The sequence below is a fragment of the Anopheles bellator genome, chromosome 1, assembly GCF_943735745.2.
Source record: "Anopheles bellator chromosome 1, idAnoBellAS_SP24_06.2, whole genome shotgun sequence".
NCBI lineage: Eukaryota > Metazoa > Arthropoda > Insecta > Diptera > Culicidae > Anopheles > Anopheles bellator.
This window is the reverse complement of record NC_071285.1, coordinates 47,396,842-47,415,608: the sequence shown is the minus strand read 5'-3', so window position 1 is coordinate 47,415,608 and position 18,767 is coordinate 47,396,842. Positions and strand designations below refer to the sequence as shown.

The following is an 18,767-nucleotide window of genomic DNA, read 5'->3' as shown; positions in this document are numbered from 1 at the left end:
CGAAAAACTGCTCTATCAAGGATTGGTGTTTTCGAGTCAATCTAGTAGTCATCAGTCATCGGACAGCTCCGCTGCGTGTGATTTAATCGTTTATTTAAAACTTTGGCCGCATGGCCATTTGTGTAAGGCAACCAGGAAAATGGTTGAAGAGTACGTCCGGACTTATACTAAACTAACCCTCAGTCGCATACAGTAAAATCCTTTTAGCTTGGCTTGGTTTGTATGTTTCGCTCTATCAAAATCTGTTTAAAACTATCGTCGATCGGTGCTAGTCCAGTTTGTAGTTTTTCTTCTCGATGTGCGTTTTCAGGTGATCCATTAGGCCCTGCTGGCAGTAGTAAGCACTCATGCACACGTGACAAATGTACGGTTGATGGCCTGAAACGGTAGACCGTGATGTAGAGAGCAGCGATGGTAAGAACTCTTCCTTTACTCACCCGTGATCATGCGAATGTGCCGCTGTAGATGGTGCACATCCACGAAGCTCTTCGCACAGTGGTCGCACCTTAGCGGTCGCTCGTCCGAGTGTAACCGCAGGTGATTCCGCAAATTCGACGTACTATTGAAACGCTTGCCGCAAATCTCGCACGGGTACGGCTTTTCACCCGTGTGGACACGCAAATGTTTCTTCAGATTGCACTCCTGGTTGAAGCTTTTCGGGCACAGCTCGCACTGAAACAGGCCTTGCGGCCCGTGGACGCGCTGATGCGACTTCAGGTGGGCCTCACAGTAGAACGTTTTCTCGCACTGCTGGCAGGCGTACGGCTTTTCGCCGAGATGCTTCCGGATGTGGTACTTTAGGTTGTTGACCTGCACGAAAGTGCGATCACAATGCGGACACGAATGTTGCTGTTCAATGCGGTGCGAACGCATGTGCTCTCTCATGTACAATACCGTCTTACCGCACACCACGCACTGCTCCGGAATGGCCGCCTTCTTTGGCTGCCTCGTACGACCCGCCGGCTTTCGTCGACCGCGCCCGGCTGACGACGGTGCCGAACGTTGCTTCGTTTGCTTCGCGTCACTTTCGAGCTCCTCCTCCAGAGCTTCATCCGAACTATCCGTGGCCGCCGACTCTTCACTGGGCAATTCGGCTTCCGAGACCGACGACGGTTCACTGTCCTCGTCCAGCGAGGACGACGCTTTCAGCACTTTCCGTTTTCGTTTATTCTCCTTGCCCACCTTCAGCTGCAAACCCTCCGCTTCTTCGCTCGATCCGTCGTTCTGATCCGGCAGATCGGTCTCGTTTGACGCAGAAGAGTCCGAATCCCGTGAATTCGATGCACTGGAAGACTTGGCGCGACGAGCTCTAGCACGTGACGTGCTGGCTTTTCTTTGTCCACGGCCCCTGCTGGTGGATTGCCGCGCTTTTTGGTCCGTTTTATAACGCTGTACTCTTCTGGTTCTCCTGTAAACGGGCACATCTTCTATGGCCAGGGAATCCTCTTCATCCGCACCGAGTGCTATCGGATCGGTCACATTCAGGGGATCACATTCGAGGGGTTCGGGGTCCAGTTCCGTTTTGATCACAAACTCTACCACCTTGGGCGGAGCGTTGACGTCGAACGCTTCGATCCGACGGTTGCATGGGGCACAGATTGGAGAAATTAATCCACAGACTGGTGTCACCTGATGGTGCGATAGGGGAAAAGAGAATGATTGCCACGGTCGCAGATGACGCACTTTCGCCAATGAGTACCCCGCGTACCTCCACGCGCGTGCTTCGGTAGATTTTGTCCAGCATTGCCGTGTCGTCGACATTGCAGAAGATCGATTCCATCGGTCCATCGGTGGTTTCGCAAATTTTGCAACAATTCTCTTTCTTCACGAAGGGGCTGAAAGTAAAGAAAGATAACTGCCCTCACCGTAGCTCAAATTAAATACGGGGCCACTTACCTCTCAAAATCGATTGCACGATTGCTGCCCATGGCGAAGGATTTCAAAAGGTATCACAACACACGAAATTTGTTTCTACATCAAAACAAACCGGTCCATTGATTGTCAAAACAAACCAAAACACACGCACACAGAGAAACGTTCAAATCGCATTTGACGTTTCGAACCGAAACGGTTCAACCGTTTGCAAACAAATGAATGGAATGGTTGTATGCAATGAATTTGAAATGGAATCATTGCACGCAAAACGCCCGTTAAAATATTGTTTCGAATTATTCGCACGAATGTAGAATCCTTTTGAAAACAGTGCACCTATTTCAAAGGTGAAGAAATCAAAAGATCAAATGTTTATCTTCGCATATTTTGTATATTATCGTTGCCCTCATTCCGCATGGATATGTTACGCCGCGACCCGTTCTTTAATGCGGACACGAAACGGATTGGGTGAAAGCGTTATCCCGTCCATCCCTTCCAGTGGCGGCAGTGCGGTGTCCGCCGATTCAATCGAAAAACGATGTACGATGGCCGAGAAGAACAGAAAAACGGCCGGTTTGGCCAGGGCTTCACCCAGACATCGTCTCCGCCCGGCTCCGAATGGGATAAACACGTCGGGATGCTGCACCACACGATCACCGGTCTCGTTGAGAAACCGTTCCGGTCGAAAGGTGCCCGGGTCGGTCCAGTAGTCGGGGTCCATTTGTATCGAGTAAAGCAGCGGCAGAACGATAGCGTCTTTCGGTATCCGGTAGCCGCACAACTCCACATCATCCATCGCACGGTGCACCAGTCCCACCGGAACGACGGTGGATATCCGCTCCACCTCCAGGATGACGGCCTCCGTAAAGGGCAGCCTCGGTCGATCCTCGGACGTCGGCAACCGACCAGCGCCGACCACTGTGTCCAGTTCGCTCTGCACCTTGCGCATCACTGCCGGGTGGTGTAACATGTACAGCAGTGCGAAACCAAGCACACTGCTCAGCGTCTCAATGCCGGCCTGGAAGAGGTCAAGACACAGGCTAACCAGCTGGGCATCGGAGAACGAGTCGTGATGCTCCCGGCGTGCCATCTCCACCAGGTAGGCCGAGATCAAACTGTCCCGCCGATCGGGTGCGTGAGGGTTGCTTCGAATCGATTCAATCGTTTCCTGTCGGGTGTAAAGCAAACGGAAATCAGGACCTCTCGGGATCGGGCACGCATGGGTCATACCTCTAGAAAGCCCCACAGGGGTTTCAGCAGTCGCAGCATGGGACCATAGCCGGAGGCTTCCGGGCAGACGAATCGTAACCACGGGAACCGACTCAACGACCCACCGGACATGTCGATCACGTGGAACGTCCTGTGGATCGCTTCGGCCAGCCACTTCAACCGCACGTTCTCCAACTCGTACCGCTGGCCCGCCATCAGCACCCAAACCACGTTCAGCAGTGCGATGTCCAGCGAACCGCTCATCATGAAGGTTTCGCCGGCTTCGGCCCGCACCCGGAAGTTCTCGACTAGCTCCTGCACCTCACGCTCGATGATTCGCACGAACTCGGTCCGGCCCATCCCGAGTTGCTTCATCGTGCGCACGGCAAACTTCCGCTGCACCTCCCAGTCCGGTCCGTCGGTCATGGCGACACCGAGCCGTTGGCCAAACGAGCGCATCCGGAAGAAGAACCCATCGGGCCGGCCATCAAACTGCTCCTTGGCGTACATCGCGCGGATCGCTTCCCGGCCCGACACCACGATGATGTGGTCCCGACCGACCCGGACCCCCACAATGCGCCCGTACTTGCGGCAAAGCGCCATCCACATCAGGTGGTAGAAGCCGAGGGTCCGAACCTTCCGCATCAGTGTCACGCCGCAACCGATCAACGGGAACCACACCGGACCTGGGGATCGATCCATTAACGAGGGCTCCAATGAAATTAGACGATTCTAGGGGCCTTACCAGGCGGGAAGTGTTTAGGCTTTCGAACGTCCCAAAAGCAGTACAAAACCAAGGCCAGCAACAGGCCCAATGCCGTACCGTACCACATCCCGGAGCACTGGGAGAAGACGTTGCAATTCCAATTCGTCCACAGTTGATCTCGAGATTTCGGGACGCACACCAGAAGCGACGGCGACGGCGGGAACCACGTGACTGACGCCGGATGTCGTTCGCCCACGGAGCTTTATAGGTGGCACCGCCGCCGGTCGACACCAAACCGCGGTGCGGATGCTGCCGGCGTTTGTCATGTAAATTTCCGCGCTTCCAGTCCAGGTTGATCGGTTGATTTAAACAGCGCCCGAATGTGCCGGAATTTATTTTTAGGGCCATGCTTGCCGATGCGCCCGCAGTCAGGAGGCTTCCGTGAAGTAAACAGTTTCTCTTTGACGGAAGCTGGGAAAGAATTCATTTTGGATCTTATTTTCGGAACCCATCATCGCCCGACGATGGTCACTCGCTGCCTCGGTGTGAGGTAGGACCATTTGTTTGGATTGTAAGCGTTTTGTTTGGATTCTACCATAACCTACCTACCGTGGGAGCATCGGATGAAGGACCGTGTGGGGTGGTGGCAAGGGCAGTCCGTCCAATGCACAGTCATGGTCATGGTGCGATCAAGATACTAGTTCCCGTTCCACAGTCTTCCTATTTCCAGCTCGGATCCCGCCTTAAAGACGAGCGGAGTCAGTTCATTCATAAAACCAGAGATCAATGATTGTTTAACGAAGTCGCGTTTCGCTTGGAATGATCCTCGAGTTCCTCGATATACTCCGACTAAAAGCATGATCAACTAATAATGATTCTTTGCGATCGATCGATAAGCAACACGCCAGACAGTGTCAGGCCATTGAACCTACTTGGTATCGTGACCCACTCGCTAGTAAGCGTGGGTCTTGGGCTACGCCACGCAATTTGCCACAAAGAATAGAGTAACCCTATTTAAGTGTACGTCAAACTCGTCCATTCCATCAGACGTACTTCTGTCGTGGGATACAGCAAAACATCCACAAGGGCCATTGTAACAATGATTGCAATCCTATTGGGCATCACTGTTTCGGTGTTGTGCCTTTACTTTCTTCTGAAGGAGTTGCAGCGTCCTGCTGGCTATCCTCCAGGTAAGGTTTTTTCTCTCGTCACGCTGCCTTAACCGATCGTTTACACTGTTTTGTTCGCAATCCCTTAGGTCCCCAATGGCTCCCGATCGTTGGCAATACGCCGCAGATACGCAGAATGACGGCTCAAAATGGTGGGCTGCTGATCAACGTGTTCAACCAGCTGTCCGATCGTTACCGAAGCTCAGTGATCGGCTTGAAGCTGGGCCAGGAACGGTTTGTGGTTGGGCTGGCGTACGAAGACGTGAAGGAAATCCTCTCCAGCGACGTATTCCTTGGAAGGCCGGACAATTTTTTCCTTCGTCTACGGACCATGGGCACGAGGTAAGATGGGATATGGGCGTTGGGGACGGCAATGGGTGTTAGTAATATTGCTCTCTCCGAAGACTCGGGGTAACCTGCACCGATGGCACATTCTGGAACGAGCAACGAAGCTTCGTGACACGCTACCTACGACGGGCAGGATACGGACAGGAAGCGATGCACGTTCAGATTCAGGCCGAGCTGGCCGAGCTGTTGAGCGTTCTGGGCAATCGCTCCGGAGAACCCCTGTGGCCCTCCAGCATCCTGTCGATCAGTGTCATCAACGTGCTGTGGACCTTCGTGACCGGTGAACGAGTTCCTCGCGAGGACGATCGTTTGGTGCGCTTACTGAACCTACTACAGGAGCGCTCGAAGGCGTTCGATATGGCCGGGGGAACGCTTAACCAGCTACCGTGGATCCGCTTCCTGGCGCCCGACTGGAGTGGCTACAATCTGCTGCGTCGGTTCAACGTGGAACTGAACGAGTTCTTCGCCACAACGATCACGCAGCACCATCGGAATTTTAGTGAAGAGAAAGCAACGGACGATCTCATCTACGCGTACATCAAGGAAATGCGTGACCGCCGGGACGATCCGGAGTCGACGAGCTTCAGCAACTTGCAGCTGACCATGGTCATACTGGACATGTTTATTGCCGGTGGGCAAACGACGAGCTCGACGCTTGATTTGGCGTTCATGATGATGATCCTGCGGCCGGATGTGCAGCAGCTGGTACACGAAGAGATCGACACCCAGCTGGCACCGGAAGCCTCGCCACACTACGGCGATCGTACGAAGGTTCCGTACGTAGAGGCGGTCCTGCTTGAGGTGCAACGATTCTTCAGCATCGTATCGCTGGATGGGCCAAGGCGTACCTTGGAGGATTGCACGCTGGGGGGATACCGAATCCCGAAGGACACCACGGTGCTGATGGGACTGCGCAATGTACATATGGACCCCGGGCACTGGGGGGATCCCGAAGTGTTCCGGCCGGAGCGTTTCCTGGATGGGCAGCGTAACATCGTAAACACCGAGCGGCTGATGCCGTTCGGGCTGGGCAAACGGCGCTGCCTCGGGGAAACGCTGGCCCGCTCCTGTCTGTTCACGTTCTTCGTCGGGGTGATGCGGCAGTTCTGTTTGTGCCGTGACCCGCAAGCCGAGGGCGATGAAATGGCGCCCTCGATGGTGCTGAAACCAGGCATTACTCTTTCGCCCAAGCCGTACCATGTCGTGTTTCAGCCCCGATCGACAGCGGTTGATGAAACATATTAGAAAAGAAAGACAGTTTCCTACATTTTGATTGTATCAAACCACAGGCGAACTAAGAGCCCTTAAAATCAAACTTCACCACTTGCGCCTAGATGTAGGCAATCGTACGTTCATTGAAACACTTTTATATACCGTATTTTTCCGTGTATAACGCGCACCCATATTTTAAGAGAAAAAAATGGAAAAAGAAAGTTTTTTATTACACATTTTTCAGATATGTGATATCCAACAAATACCCAATGATAATGATGTACGTGGGGCGTTCAAAAAGTTCTGACAATTTTGTATTTACGCGGGCTACGTATTTCCGATTTTCGATTTTCTTTTTTTGTGGCGTTAGGTTGCTACACATGTCAGTGGCTGATGGTGAAAAGTTCGGCCATTCTGAGTAATCGGTCAATTTTTGACAACTGTTTTTTAGGCCAATTTTGGGTTTCGCACAAATCCGGGCGTTTGTGACGGATTGCTTCGGATTGCAAATTGTGCATAACTATTAGGAAATATTCGTTATCGACTGTTCTATCCTTTGGCAACAACTCATGATGCACCACGACCCTGCAATCGAAGAAAACTGTAAGCTAAACTGTTTACATTCGACCAAACATGGCTTTTCGACGTTCACATCTTCTAGGCCCTCTGAAAAAAGTTTGAACCATTGATTTGCCGTCAATTTTTCGGAAGGGGACAAAACATCGCCGAAGGGCCAAAACACGCGCACAGTAAAACAGCTGTTAAAAAGTTACTAATTGCTCAAAATGGCCGAAGGTTTCACCACAAGTGAGTGACATAAGTAGCAACCTAACGTCGCAACCTTGAGAATCGAACATACGTAGCCCGAGTAAATACAAAATTGTAAGAACTTTTCAGAACGCACCTCGTATTATTCGAAATATTCTAAAGTAGACTAAAGATAACATGCGTATACATTGCAAAAGACATACCAGTATTTTATATTTCGTAATAATCTTCAAACTCAAATTCACTGCTGTCTGACAAATTGATATTCTCTGATTGCTCTTCAATGTACTCCTCATTGTCACTCTCTGAATAGTCCTCAAAAATTGCGATCCTCTTCAGATCCATTCATAGCGTTGCTGAGCCCACATTTTTTGAATGATTTCACCTCTGTTTTAACTTCCTGCCATGACTTAATGACGATATTGTAAGGATAATTATGTTCCTAACAAATGTTTCATTTAATCATTTATTCGATAATACCATAAAATATGTACCCTAAAAGGGCATATTTGTAAGTTTCGAGGGGACAAAATTGTTACTCCTCTTGTATAACGCGCATCCAGATTTTAGAGCAAAAAAAAATGGGGAAAAAGTGCTCGTTATACACGGAGAAATACGGTAAATCCAAAACGGTGGGCAATTACTGGTGGTGCAATTTCGACAACAATTTCTTGTTGATTTTTCCAAAATCTCCTACAGAACTTTTTTATAAAATGAAGCCCCACATAATTGGAACATTACTAAAATTAAACAAGATCAAAACTAGTTCTGATTCTGATCGCGTTCTTTTTTATTATATGAGAACGGTCGCACAACGGAGCCATTATCAGGCGAAACTATCGGCAATCGGCAGTCCGTGTGGGAATGCAACCCTGAAGCACGAGTCGAACACGATCTCGTGCGCCCGCTCGTGATCGGTTCAGTCTGTTCGGTGCGTTCGGGGCGTGCGGTTCACCACAGCTCGTGGAGGGACCGTTGAACAGTCCCTTGAATCTGTGCGTGAATAAACTAGCCGGTGACCGCTTCCGGTATCGCTCAAGTCACACCAGTTTCCAGGGCGAGTCCTGGCGGAGGCGGAAACCAGTACGCACCCATCAAACCCATCTCCCATCAGTAGTGTATTGCGTATTGCGGAAGTCTCTTTTCGATCGATTTCGGTGCGTTATGCAACCAAGAACCAATCGGCGCACGCCTTCCTCGTGCCATCGTGCGTCGTGACAGCGTCGAGCACCGGAGACCGAGACCGAGCCCGAGAATGTTCGCCATTCTGCTGTCGGCCGTGGCGGTAGCATTGTTGTGCGTTTATCTCATCAACGAATTTCGCCGCCCGCCCAACTATCCGCCGGGTAAGAGGAACCAACACGACCGACGCGGCTAATCGGTCGCGGAAGTGATAAGGAGCGCCGAGCCGAGCCGGGCGCCTCGCTCCTATCGCTCACTGGCGCGCGCTCTTATAGAAGGATAGTTTTGGTCTCTTATCGCCGCCCATCCGACACCATCGGCCCCGAGTTACGTAGCAGTGCGATGGTAGTGTGTGGCAGCGCGTCGCTTGTATCGGATTATTTATAGTCCGTCACGCCACGCGCTCGCAGGATCAGCTGACGCGACGTAAACGATGCACCCGTTCGACTTCTGATGGCCATCTTCTCGCTTTCATTCCTTAGGACCCGCATGGCTTCCGGTGGTGGGAAATACGCCGTACATACGGCAACTGGCCCGTCAGTACGGTGGTCAGCATAAGGCGTTTGAGGTGCTGGGCAAATCGTACGGCAGCGATGTGATTGGGTTGAAGCTGGGCCGAGAGTATGTGGTCGTGGCCCTCAACTATGCGGCCGTTAGCGAGGTTCACCGGAACGACGTTTTTGCCGGACGGCCCGATAACTTCTTCATCCGGCTTCGTACGATGGGAACCAGGTAAGAGGATCAGAAGCACAATCGGATGGCGTGTGATAGTGACGCTTCGCTGTTTGCAGACTGGGAGTGACCTGTACGGATGGGCCGTTCTGGGCGGAACATCGTAGCTTCGTGACGCGCCACCTCCGGCAAGCCGGTTACGGTCGCCAGCCGATGCAGGTGCAGATTCAGAACGAGTTGAACGAACTGGTGGACATCATCCGGGGAGCCCAGGAACGGCCGCTCTGGCCCGCCAGCATCCTGTCGATCAGCGTAATCAACGTGCTGTGGACGTTCGTGACCGGCAGCCGGATACCGCGCGATGACGATCGGTTGCGAAGGTTGCTGAAGTTGCTGCAGGATCGCTCGAAGGCGTTCGATATGTCCGGCGGTGTGTTAAGTCAGTTACCGTGGCTTCGCTTCCTGGCACCCGACTGGAGTGGCTACAATCTGTTGCGTCGGTTCAACGTGGAACTGAACGAGTTCTTCGCCACAACGATCACGCAGCACCATCGGGATTTTAGCGAAGAGAAAGCAACCGAAGATCTCATCTACGCGTACATCAAGGAAATGCATGACCGCCGGGACGACCCACAGTCCACGTTCACCGATCGCCAGCTAACGATGATCATTCTGGACATCTTCATTGCCGGTGGGCAAACGACGAGCACCACGCTGGATCTTGCCTTCATGATGATGATCGTGCGGCCGGATATTCAAGCCCGCGTTCGCCGGGAGATTGACGGTGCCCTGCGACCGGACGAGCTGCCACAGCAAGCGGATCGCTCGCAGCTCCCGTACACCGAGGCGTTTCTGTTGGAAGTGCAGCGCTTCTTTCACATCGTGCCCGTCAGTGGCCCGAGGCGTACGCTGGCTGACTGTAGCCTCGGTGGTTACCGGGTGCCGAAGGATACCACGGTACTGATCGGGCTGAAAACGGTCCACATGGACCCGCGGTACTGGGGGGATCCGGAGCAGTTTCGCCCCGAACGGTTCCTTGGGGCGGCCGGCGGACACGCGGATCGGTTGATGTTCTTTGGCATCGGCAAACGGCGCTGCCTCGGGGAAACGTTGGCCCGTTCCTGCCTGTTTACGTTCTTCGTGGGGGTGATGCAAAAGTTCGATCTACTCCGACCGACCCCGGCCGACGGAGAACCATCGGTGGAACCACCATCGATCGTGCTGAACCCGGGCATCACGCTGTCCGCGAAACCGTACAAAGTTGTGTTCCGGCCCCGTTACTAGGTGGGAGCGGGAGCGTAGCACGTACAGTGTATGGCTTGACTCTTCCATTGTTTTCTTAGAACCCAATGGGGAAACATAATAAAGGCACTTTTAATAACAATAACCCGTTTTAAGTGAATCTTTCTCCGGAGATGCTCCGTGATTGGAAGTTGCATACCTTTCAGGCGCATTAAAGTGTAGTTTTATATATATAAAAATGGATATTTTTCTGTCTGTGTGTGTGTACCGCTTTTTCTCCAAAACTACTGAACCAATCCACGTGAAATTTTGCACAGCGTAGTTTTGTGACCCCGGATTGTGAATAGGAAAGTTTGATCCTCCCACACCTCCGGGAAGGGGGGGCTACCATACAAACGTAACGTAATGTAACGACCCATACGTAACGTCTCATACGTAACGCAACCCATACAAACGTTTTCGAGCAAATCCAACCAAATTCGGTAGGCGGGGGTTTTAGGGGTGGGGAAATGTTCTGGTGAATGTTTGAAACCCCTCCCCCCTTTGCAAAGGGGGGGTCCCATACAAAATCTGGGTGAATCTCAGAGAAATTCGGATAGTTTTCAAGCAGTTTGAGTCAAATTCAGCTGGTGCGTGTTTTGACATGTATACAACGGGAAGCGGGAAGGGAAGCCGATCGGACGTTATCTAGAAGTCATCCAGAGTTTTCCTGAAACCCACTCAAAAGTCGTCGTTACAATTTTCTTTATTTCCCTGGAATTGGAAAGAAATTGGCTGGGACCGTAAGGCAGTAAGGTAAGACTTGTAGCAGTGCACCAACGAAAATCTGTTTCCGTCGGAAGCTTCAGGAGAAACATTTCGGAAAACGCTACACGCGCTTTTTTTCTCCACCCAAAGCAGAGGTTTTCACATGTTGCCCTACTTCTTGGCCATTTCAGTGGCTTGCGCGGTTTCCGTATGGTCATTTTTTTCGATCGGAACAATCCACTCCAAATATTCCTCAAAACCTAGAGCCCCAAAAATGCTAGGGGAACAGGTGCGACTGGTAGGTAGCACCAGTGACATGCATACAATGTTGTGTGCAATCGTGGTGAATGTTTAAAAGCTCCTCCCCACTTTGCAAATTCAGCTGGTGCGAGTTGCATCCAACGGGAAGCGAGAAGGGAAGCCGATCAGATTCCTCACCAGGAAGATCCGATCCTCTGAAACGCCGGGAATGTAAAAGCCATGTAATCGGTAGAGTTTGCAATCCAAATCCACCTGATGGATGGACCCATATATTTCTCAACGTTTGGCATTTTGTACACATGTTTTCGTCTTTATAATGTAGTCTTAAAATATACACCCATCACAGTGCACCCCCTTAGGAATCATTTACTCTTACACCTTAGCCTCGTTCCGCGCTTTAATCGTATCGCTTCGTTGATAGGTGGCCCTCAACCGTAGGCGCTTGGAAAACTCTATGTACAACGCTTTCTGTCCCGGGCTCACCCCGGCCCCTGGTATCCTGGTAACTATCCGTTGTTGAATCACGATCATAGCCTTGAAGAAAATGCACTGAATGCGTAGTGTCCCTGCGTCGAGTGTCTACGGGAGGGGCCACGGGAGGCCGGAAAAATCGACCGGCCCACCGAGTCCGGCGTCTGCCTCCAGGAGACTCATAATCACAGCCATGGCCGCCTCATCGTTCCCGTCGGTGCTGCTGACCTGCGCTTGCGACACATCTGCCAAGAGAACAAGAGAAGAGGTAGAGCAGGCCAGATGGAGGTCTCCCGCAAGGACCTTACCGTGCTCGGGGCTCAAGAGGGCGCTCGTCTGCACGTGACCGTAGCCGGGTAGGGTCCCGTTTATCCGTGGTGTCACCACCGCCGACGGACCGCCGACCGGAACCGACGAGGGCGAAACGCCACTCGACGTGTTCAGGCTGTGGTCACCCGAGGTGCCGTCGTTCGAATGGGTCGTCTCCGACAGGACCGAACTGAAGGCGGGCTGCAGCGTTGGTTCGTTCGGATTGGGACTACTCTCTGCGGAAAGGTACGGTAACCGTGCCTTAGCACTGGTGCCCTTCGCCCCGGTAGCTGTAACGAATACTTACCCGAGGAGGAATCACCCAGCCGCCGCTGATGGTCCAACACTTGTTCCGCGATCTGACGGCCAATTTTGCTCGCCTCCACGTGCGAGTTGATCATTCGTTGTATCTCCCGGCCGTTGGCTGTCCGGAACCGGAAAAAAAATCGAAACCAAGAGCCCACTCACTGTAGACTCGAACACGGTTGAACTGGGGAGAGCGCTGAGGGCAAACACTTACAGTGGTTGAAAAACTCGTACCCAACGTTCGGTTGGCCACCGGGTCGCCCCGTTGCACCGGACGCTTCGCTCGTTCCGTCGGCCAAATCGGCGGCGTATCCACCGGTCCCATTGCGAGCCGCACCGTCGCCCGCCAGCTCCGACAGGATGACGTTGTTCTTCGCGATCAGATACTCGATGTCCTTCGTCCACGGGTTGCGAAACGATTTCCACTCGCTCTGGAGCCGCACAAAGCCGGACTCTTTGGTGCGCAACCGGTACACCGAGGTCGTCACACACTGGGTGCCCTGCAGCGCCGCCTTATGCGACTCGGCCAACGCCGGAATGTCCTCGTGGTGGTAGTACTCGTACATGCTCGTCCCCAACAGTTCCTGGGGCAGAAACCCCAGCACCAGCGTTGCCCGCTGGTCCACGAACAGGAACTTGCCGTCCATTGCGTGCCGTGAGATGAACTGTACGTTACGTAGGTTGGGAATGTTGCTCCCACCGACGGTCGGTTTGCCTACCGTACCGGACGTTCCGTTACTGGTGGACGTCACGTTGCCATTGCCCGTGTTTGAGGAGGGACCTCCGTTGCCGGTGGATCCATTGCCGTTGTCACTCGGTCGCTGTAACGTTTGCCCGGTACCTGCGAGTTGGCTCGCTGCCAGGCTGCAGAGGTTAGGCTGTACCCGGCCGACGGCTACCAGGCAGCTAAGGTTACAGGAGTCACCCTCACCGTCCGTTTCGTTCTCCTCCAGTCCGATCTTGGCCGGAGCCCACGATTTCAGGTAGCCGGTGCACTGTATCACCGAATATTTCTTGTCTGCCGAGTGAAAGACTTGATTATGGGACACGAGGAAATAACGCGGAATTGGCGATTCACGAACGGGCACCACTCACCGGAATTGAGCTGCTTTTTGCGCCGGTGACACACGGTCGAGCTGGCCACGTTGTTGCCCGTGTCCGTTTCCTCCTTGATCTGGACGTTCGCCTTGCACTTCATGCGACAGAAGAAGGAGCGGCGGGCACCGGGGCACAGTCGCGTCACACCCTGCGGTACGTCCGTCTTCACCGGAAGCATCGCTGTCGGCGCGGGAAAAAAGGGACATCGTTAGGTTCCAATTTTACCCATTATTTAATCAAGTCAGGAACTCACTTTTGGCATCGATCAGCCGTTCCCGGGGACTGAGATCGGACGAGGAGAGCTGTTCCTTCACCTTCGCCACGTCCTTCGGGTGCAGGATATCGAACCAACTCTGCCCAAGTAGATCACCCTTCGAAGAGAGAGAGAGAGAAACAACCTTCATACTTTCGCGGGAAGTCGCGGATGTTGATCCCCTCAGTAAGCGCAACGAACCTGCGAGTAGTTCAGTACGTGCGACACGGACTCCGATACGTACAGGATACGGCCCCGATCGCACCCGACCACAAACAGGAAGCCTTCGGCCGCCTGCAGGATCAGCATCTTCAGTTCCTGGTCGGAGAGGAAGGCCGGTTTGTAGTGGCCCTCCGTGTACGAGTGGACTGCACCGCGGATCGTCTTCAGGTGCTGCACGGCCATCCGGAGCACCGTCAGCTTGTCGAGCTTTCGGGACATCGCGTGGCACATCGGTATCATCGCGGACAGCTCGGTGATGTAGGTGTTCATCTTGTCCCGCCGTCGCTTCTCGATTTCGCTGTGGTTTTGTCTGCAAAAAGCGGAACGGAAAGCATCGATCAATGCAGTGCTGAACGCCGTGCTGGATGCTTCCGACTTACTTCTTGCTCTCGTCGGCCGTCCTGACCGATTTGGAGTCATCGCACGTGTCATCCTCGATGTCGCTTGTATCACTGCAATGGGAACTGCACCGATACGAGATACGGTTATTTACAGATCGCTCCCGGTCGCTGGTTGACGCTCGAGGTCTATTCGATTCCTTAAGCCAGCGAAAACCACGGCAATCGGCAATCATTGCGCGTATCGCGCGCGACAGTTCAGTTGGCCGCGAATCCTTATGACTGCCGCCAACAGTCTGCGTTTAGCGGTAGCCCCGCAAATGGCATTACGTCAGAGGTGCTCGAAAGTAGCTTGCCACCCCCGTCCCCCCGACCAAAGAGCCAAACGGGCGTTTTCGTGGGCTTCCGGTAAAGGTTGTTTCCGAAAACACAAAAAATCCCCCCCACACCGATGACGGTTCATGGTGACGCTTCAAAAGAAATGGCGTTGACAGATTTTACATAATTATTAAATTAACACCACGCCACTGGATTCCCGCTGAACACCGATCCTTCAGCCCCCCTGGATTCCTTGCCACCTTCCTGGTTGGTTGGTGACAATGGCGCCCAGCTCCTCGCAGCGGATCCGGCTACGCAAAGGATTCTTGTGCCGAGTTTGCCGAGTGCCGAGAACTTTTCGCTTTGGAGCACGGCACTTCAAACGTTTGCAGTTGGCATTGTGTTTTTGCAGCAAATGTCACCACAATGCCGAGCGTAGTTACTCGTAGGACTTCACCAAAGCCAAACTTCACCGAGGAAGGGTTAAAGGTTAAATCTTGGGACGCTTTCTTACGGACTTACTTGAACGAAAACTTTCGCTTGCGTGGCCCACTGCCTCCGGTCTGGTGGCCGTGGTGGTGATGGTGGCCACTACTGGCCACCGACAGGGCGCTCAGGTTGGTCACCGCCGACATCGTACCGGCCAGCGAAGGATCGACCAGGAGCGAGGCATCCGGCCCGGTCATATGGTCATTCGGAACGGCCGAGGAGCTGGAAATACAGACCGTAACAAGTTGTTCCGTTAAGTTGTTGGCAATTCAGATCCGATAAATTTATTCTAAATATAGTAAAAATAGGTAGCTACAATCATGTTTGAACAAGCAGAGTAAAAAATAACAAACATAGGGTTTAAAAGAATTTTGATTTATTAATTTTGAAAAATGTTTTCCGTGTAAAGGCAGCAACTCTTATCAATAAAGTCTGTTAATCCTTATTATAGCGTATTTAAACCTAAATATTAAATTATATACAATATCGTCATTGGCCATCGGTGGCAATGACGCAGAGCCTCACTAGAGAATGTGTTAACTTAAAACTAAAGAAAAACGATCACGATCAAACTATTGAATTAAAAATTACACTTCTCTTACTAACATTGCCTTAGTATGACTAAACCATGAAAGAAAAATCGAGCCACTAACTACAGCTAACTGACCGCGTGACTAAAGCCAAAGCAGTATCAACAACAACGGAAGCAGCTGCTGACGGCTGGTCAATATTTACTTGGCCATCGGTGCGTGCGATGCTCCGAGCTCGTAGAAAGCGTTATGATGGTGATAATTCGGTAGCAGATCGCTCCCACTGAGAACCGCGCCGTTCGGGGCCATGTCCGCCGTGGCCGGAACGGTCCTCTGTGGCTGGGAGGTGACCGGCAGCGAGGACGAAACCGTTACACCGAGCTCCGTGAGCTGGTGCGGTTTCAGCTCGTCCAGCGTGAGGTACTCGCGCTCATCATCCGGCACCTGCAGGACGCGATTGTAGGGCATGTCTTGCAGTGAAAAGTTTCGGGCAACCATCTCGCCAAACTCGGATCCTCCGACGGCGACAGCAAACGGGGAAAGGATCCTTACGGTCACTGTTGGGTCGTGATGGAAGTGGATGTCAACATCGCTTCAATCTTGTCACACGCGAATTTTAAAAAGCAGAATACTATTCAACCATTTTAAGAACACACCATTTCACTCCTTATTTTTAAATTTTATCACACAAGGCGAGATTTTCTGCCGAAGCCACCAGCCACCTTCTTCCAATCGGAGGCATTCACCGGTCGAAAACAAAGGACAAACGCACACCCGATATTGCGCAACGGTCGCAACTGAACTGGTCAACACTCAGGACACGGGAACGAGTGCTGGCGGGTTCTATCTAGTTTACTGGTTGCCACTAATTAGATTACGCAATCACCACCACCCCGGCTGGCCTCGGAATCGGGCTTTGGACGATGGACGAGGTCAGGAACGGAGCGAAAATCAATCAATCGCACCACTCGGGGCCACCTGTAACATAATATACGCCACCTGCACGGCGCTGAAACGGCATCGCTCGAAGTTCCCAACACACGCACGGCTATCCACGGTATCCTGCGGAGATTGGCCACTGGACGAAAAGGCACCCGAACCGAACGGGAGACTTAAACCGCATTGCAGCAACGAACCCACGGGCACGTCACGTGCGGACGACGGGGGGGACGGGGGGACAATCGGGCGGCACAAACCACAAAACACGGCACGGCACACAGGGCGGGTTGGCGGTTCGTCACCCGAGGACCGCCATCGAACGACTGGACGCACTCCGAGCGCCCGCCAGGCACTTTTATAAGCCGGTGCGGCCGAACAACCGATGTCCCTGGCTCGTGAGAGAGAGAGAGAGAGAGATAGAGCCACCGTTCGTCGGTTGGCCCCATCGGGCCCCGACATGACCGGAAGCCCGGCCCAACGATTGCGGTGACGAATGGATATCCTTTCCGCTGAACGCGGGTGGGGCATCTACAGTGCGCTCCGGTTGTGTAGCGCAGGACGGCCAGGACCTGTTTTATACCCTACAGTCCATTTGTCCAGAATCTTGTGCTTTGCCTATGCCAAGGAACGCCAAACAACTAACCCATTATATGCGAATGTCCATAGACAGAATATCCAAAAGGGGAAATAAAATAATGGTTCACGCCACAAGTGACTCTCGCTGTAAGAGAAGGATTCCCGGGAAGGGGAGTCTGTGGAACCACCCAAAACGAGCAGGACGAACGTTTTATCCTGCAGCCGACCATTGCGGCGCGACTCCGTTTGGTTATAACCGCGAATTACGGAGCTCCTGGCAAATCTCCGTTCTCATCCGGGCCGAAAGCAACAAGTTGTCCCCTCGCGGAAACAATTCACTAGACAGACTCCAGGTCGCTGGTGATCTGAAACAACGGTTCACTCGCCACTCGCCGGTTACGTAACCGGATCAAGCTTACCGCTTTACCGAGACGGTGGTTGCGGATGACGGTCGTGATGTAATAATTCTCTTCCCACCCGATGGGCTCATCAATACGTCAACCGGGCGGGTCGAATGACTGAGGATTCGTCGTCGTCCTTCGGAAGAGCCGACCGACTGGAAGCGGAGTCATTGCATGTGACAGCTCTGTGGCTCGGTCGGGTGCCTGGAAGTCAGCCGTAGAGACCCCAACCTCCGTGTGAAGCTAGTTAAAGAGGCCATTTCACCGAGATTTTAATCAGTAAAATAACAATCAATCGCTCGGTCTCGGTCACGCTCGGTAGCGGAATTAAAAGCGCATTAACAACCGATTCATCCAATCCAACGGCATCATTATTTCGTCTGCCTTCAATCGAACCCCGAATCGGAGGGCCACAGCTCCGTGGTCCGCTGGTGGCCATTATTTTGGAATTAGCATTGAAGCACCGATTGTTCATCCGGCCGAACCGTTGATGTGTCTTTTCGGGCCGAACGGGGCCGTGCGGGGCCATGTTTTATGGATGGGCCGCCCGGGATGCTAATCCGATGGAAATCGGGCCGGGGCGGACCGGTCATCGACACCCCCCGCGGGTGTGTCGTGAATCGGGATTTCGGTCATCTCCGCGCCATTAGCATGTGCATATCTTGGCGCGGGCCAAGCAACACCACGGTGCCGTCCGATGAGTCTAGAAGTTTCTCGTCACAAACGCCTGGCCCTCTGTGGACGTCAAACGGAAATTGAGAAGGTGTTCGCCATCGGGAGACACAAATCAGGGACAGAGAGAGCGAGAGAGAGAGAGGTTAATAACACCCGATAGCACCCGGTCGGTGTAGCATTTCTGGGCGAGCATCGAAGTGCGTTAATTAGGAGCCTTCTTTCCGGGCTCGGCTTTCATTTCAATTATCGCGCCACGGTGCGTGGTTCGCCGCTCGGTAGCCAGTTTTATTTACTCCACCAAACTAGAATCGGACGGATCGATGTGAATCAATGTTTGTAACACGCTCGGACTTTAACGAGCAACTCAATCTTCCAATCTCAATCCATCGGCCACGTCAAATATTTGTCAACTGCAGAACGAGCCCCTAACCTGGGCCAGCTGCTCGTCCATCGA

The 18,767-nt window shown here is 52.8% G+C and overlaps 5 protein-coding genes across 5 annotated transcripts; 2 read left to right on the top strand and 3 right to left on the bottom strand.

The window, feature by feature from the left end:
* Positions 1–213: 213 nt before the first annotated feature.
* Positions 214–1,970, bottom strand: LOC131205210 (zinc finger protein 771-like). The gene is made up of 5 exons (XM_058197226.1): positions 1,897–1,970; positions 1,709–1,835; positions 1,204–1,629; positions 438–1,170; positions 214–378 (listed from the first exon to the last, which is right to left on the bottom strand). Exons 1-5 carry the CDS (start codon positions 1,926–1,928, stop codon positions 269–271), a joined length of 1,428 nt encoding a protein of 475 aa, XP_058053209.1. The 5' UTR covers positions 1,929–1,970; the 3' UTR covers positions 214–268.
* Positions 1,971–2,296: 326 nt separating this feature from the next.
* Positions 2,297–3,914, bottom strand: LOC131215748 (methyl farnesoate epoxidase-like). Its single transcript, XM_058210143.1, has 3 exons — positions 3,827–3,914; positions 3,103–3,767; positions 2,297–3,040 (listed from the first exon to the last, which is right to left on the bottom strand). The coding sequence occupies exons 1-3, from the start codon at positions 3,912–3,914 to the stop codon at positions 2,297–2,299; spliced, it is 1,497 nt and encodes a 498-aa protein (XP_058066126.1).
* A 972-nt stretch (positions 3,915–4,886) lies between these two features.
* LOC131215747 (probable cytochrome P450 305a1) lies at positions 4,887–6,549 on the top strand. Its single transcript, XM_058210141.1, has 3 exons — positions 4,887–4,977; positions 5,046–5,298; positions 5,361–6,549. Exons 1-3 carry the CDS (start codon positions 4,887–4,889, stop codon positions 6,547–6,549), a joined length of 1,533 nt encoding a protein of 510 aa, XP_058066124.1.
* A 1,674-nt stretch (positions 6,550–8,223) lies between these two features.
* LOC131205464 (probable cytochrome P450 305a1) lies at positions 8,224–10,504 on the top strand. The gene is made up of 3 exons (XM_058197570.1): positions 8,224–8,630; positions 8,949–9,198; positions 9,258–10,504. Exons 1-3 carry the CDS (start codon positions 8,540–8,542, stop codon positions 10,420–10,422), a joined length of 1,506 nt encoding a protein of 501 aa, XP_058053553.1. The 5' UTR covers positions 8,224–8,539; the 3' UTR covers positions 10,423–10,504.
* A 1,463-nt stretch (positions 10,505–11,967) lies between these two features.
* Positions 11,968–16,953, bottom strand: LOC131214963 (basic helix-loop-helix ARNT-like protein 1). Its single transcript, XM_058209318.1, has 10 exons — positions 15,928–16,953; positions 15,226–15,414; positions 14,428–14,511; positions 14,027–14,357; positions 13,826–13,943; positions 13,570–13,752; positions 12,689–13,492; positions 12,476–12,592; positions 12,168–12,404; positions 11,968–12,104 (listed from the first exon to the last, which is right to left on the bottom strand). The coding sequence occupies exons 1-10, from the start codon at positions 16,218–16,220 to the stop codon at positions 11,968–11,970; spliced, it is 2,493 nt and encodes an 830-aa protein (XP_058065301.1). The 5' UTR covers positions 16,221–16,953.
* Between the last annotated feature and the right edge of the window lie 1,814 nt (positions 16,954–18,767).

Excerpts from the sequence above, each read along its gene's own strand:
- LOC131205210 (XM_058197226.1), bottom strand. The coding sequence starts at position 1,928 with ATGGGCAGCAATCGTGCAATCGATTTTGAGAG. Across the intron at positions 1,171-1,203 it reads ACGACGGATCGAGCGAAGAA|AATAAACGAAAACGGAAAGT; the intron begins GCGGAGGGTTTG and ends GTGGGCAAGGAG. Across the intron at positions 379-437 it reads GCACATTCGCATGATCACGG|GCCATCAACCGTACATTTGT; the intron begins GTGAGTAAAGGA and ends CTACCGTTTCAG.
- LOC131205464 (XM_058197570.1), top strand. The coding sequence starts at position 8,540 with ATGTTCGCCATTCTGCTGTCGGCCGTGGCGGTAGCATTGTTGTGCGTT. Across the intron at positions 8,631-8,948 it reads CCCGCCCAACTATCCGCCGG|GACCCGCATGGCTTCCGGTG; the intron begins GTAAGAGGAACC and ends TTCATTCCTTAG. Across the intron at positions 9,199-9,257 it reads CTTCGTACGATGGGAACCAG|ACTGGGAGTGACCTGTACGG; the intron begins GTAAGAGGATCA and ends CGCTGTTTGCAG.
- LOC131215748 (XM_058210143.1), bottom strand. The coding sequence starts at position 3,914 with ATGTGGTACGGTACGGCATTGGGCCTGTTGCTGGCCTTGGTTTTGTAC. Across the intron at positions 3,768-3,826 it reads GCCTAAACACTTCCCGCCTG|GTCCGGTGTGGTTCCCGTTG; the intron begins GTAAGGCCCCTA and ends ATCGATCCCCAG. Across the intron at positions 3,041-3,102 it reads CCCTGTGGGGCTTTCTAGAG|GAAACGATTGAATCGATTCG; the intron begins GTATGACCCATG and ends TACACCCGACAG.
- LOC131215747 (XM_058210141.1), top strand. The coding sequence starts at position 4,887 with ATGATTGCAATCCTATTGGGCATCACTGTTTCGGTGTTGTGCCTTTAC. Across the intron at positions 4,978-5,045 it reads TCCTGCTGGCTATCCTCCAG|GTCCCCAATGGCTCCCGATC; the intron begins GTAAGGTTTTTT and ends GCAATCCCTTAG. Across the intron at positions 5,299-5,360 it reads CTACGGACCATGGGCACGAG|ACTCGGGGTAACCTGCACCG; the intron begins GTAAGATGGGAT and ends CTCTCTCCGAAG.
- LOC131214963 (XM_058209318.1), bottom strand. The coding sequence starts at position 16,220 with ATGGTTGCCCGAAACTTTTCACTGCAAGACATGCCCTACAATCGCGTC. Across the intron at positions 14,358-14,427 it reads ACGGCCGACGAGAGCAAGAA|ACAAAACCACAGCGAAATCG; the intron begins GTAAGTCGGAAG and ends CGCTTTTTGCAG. Across the intron at positions 12,105-12,167 it reads CCTCTTGAGCCCCGAGCACG|ATGTGTCGCAAGCGCAGGTC; the intron begins GTAAGGTCCTTG and ends TTCTCTTGGCAG.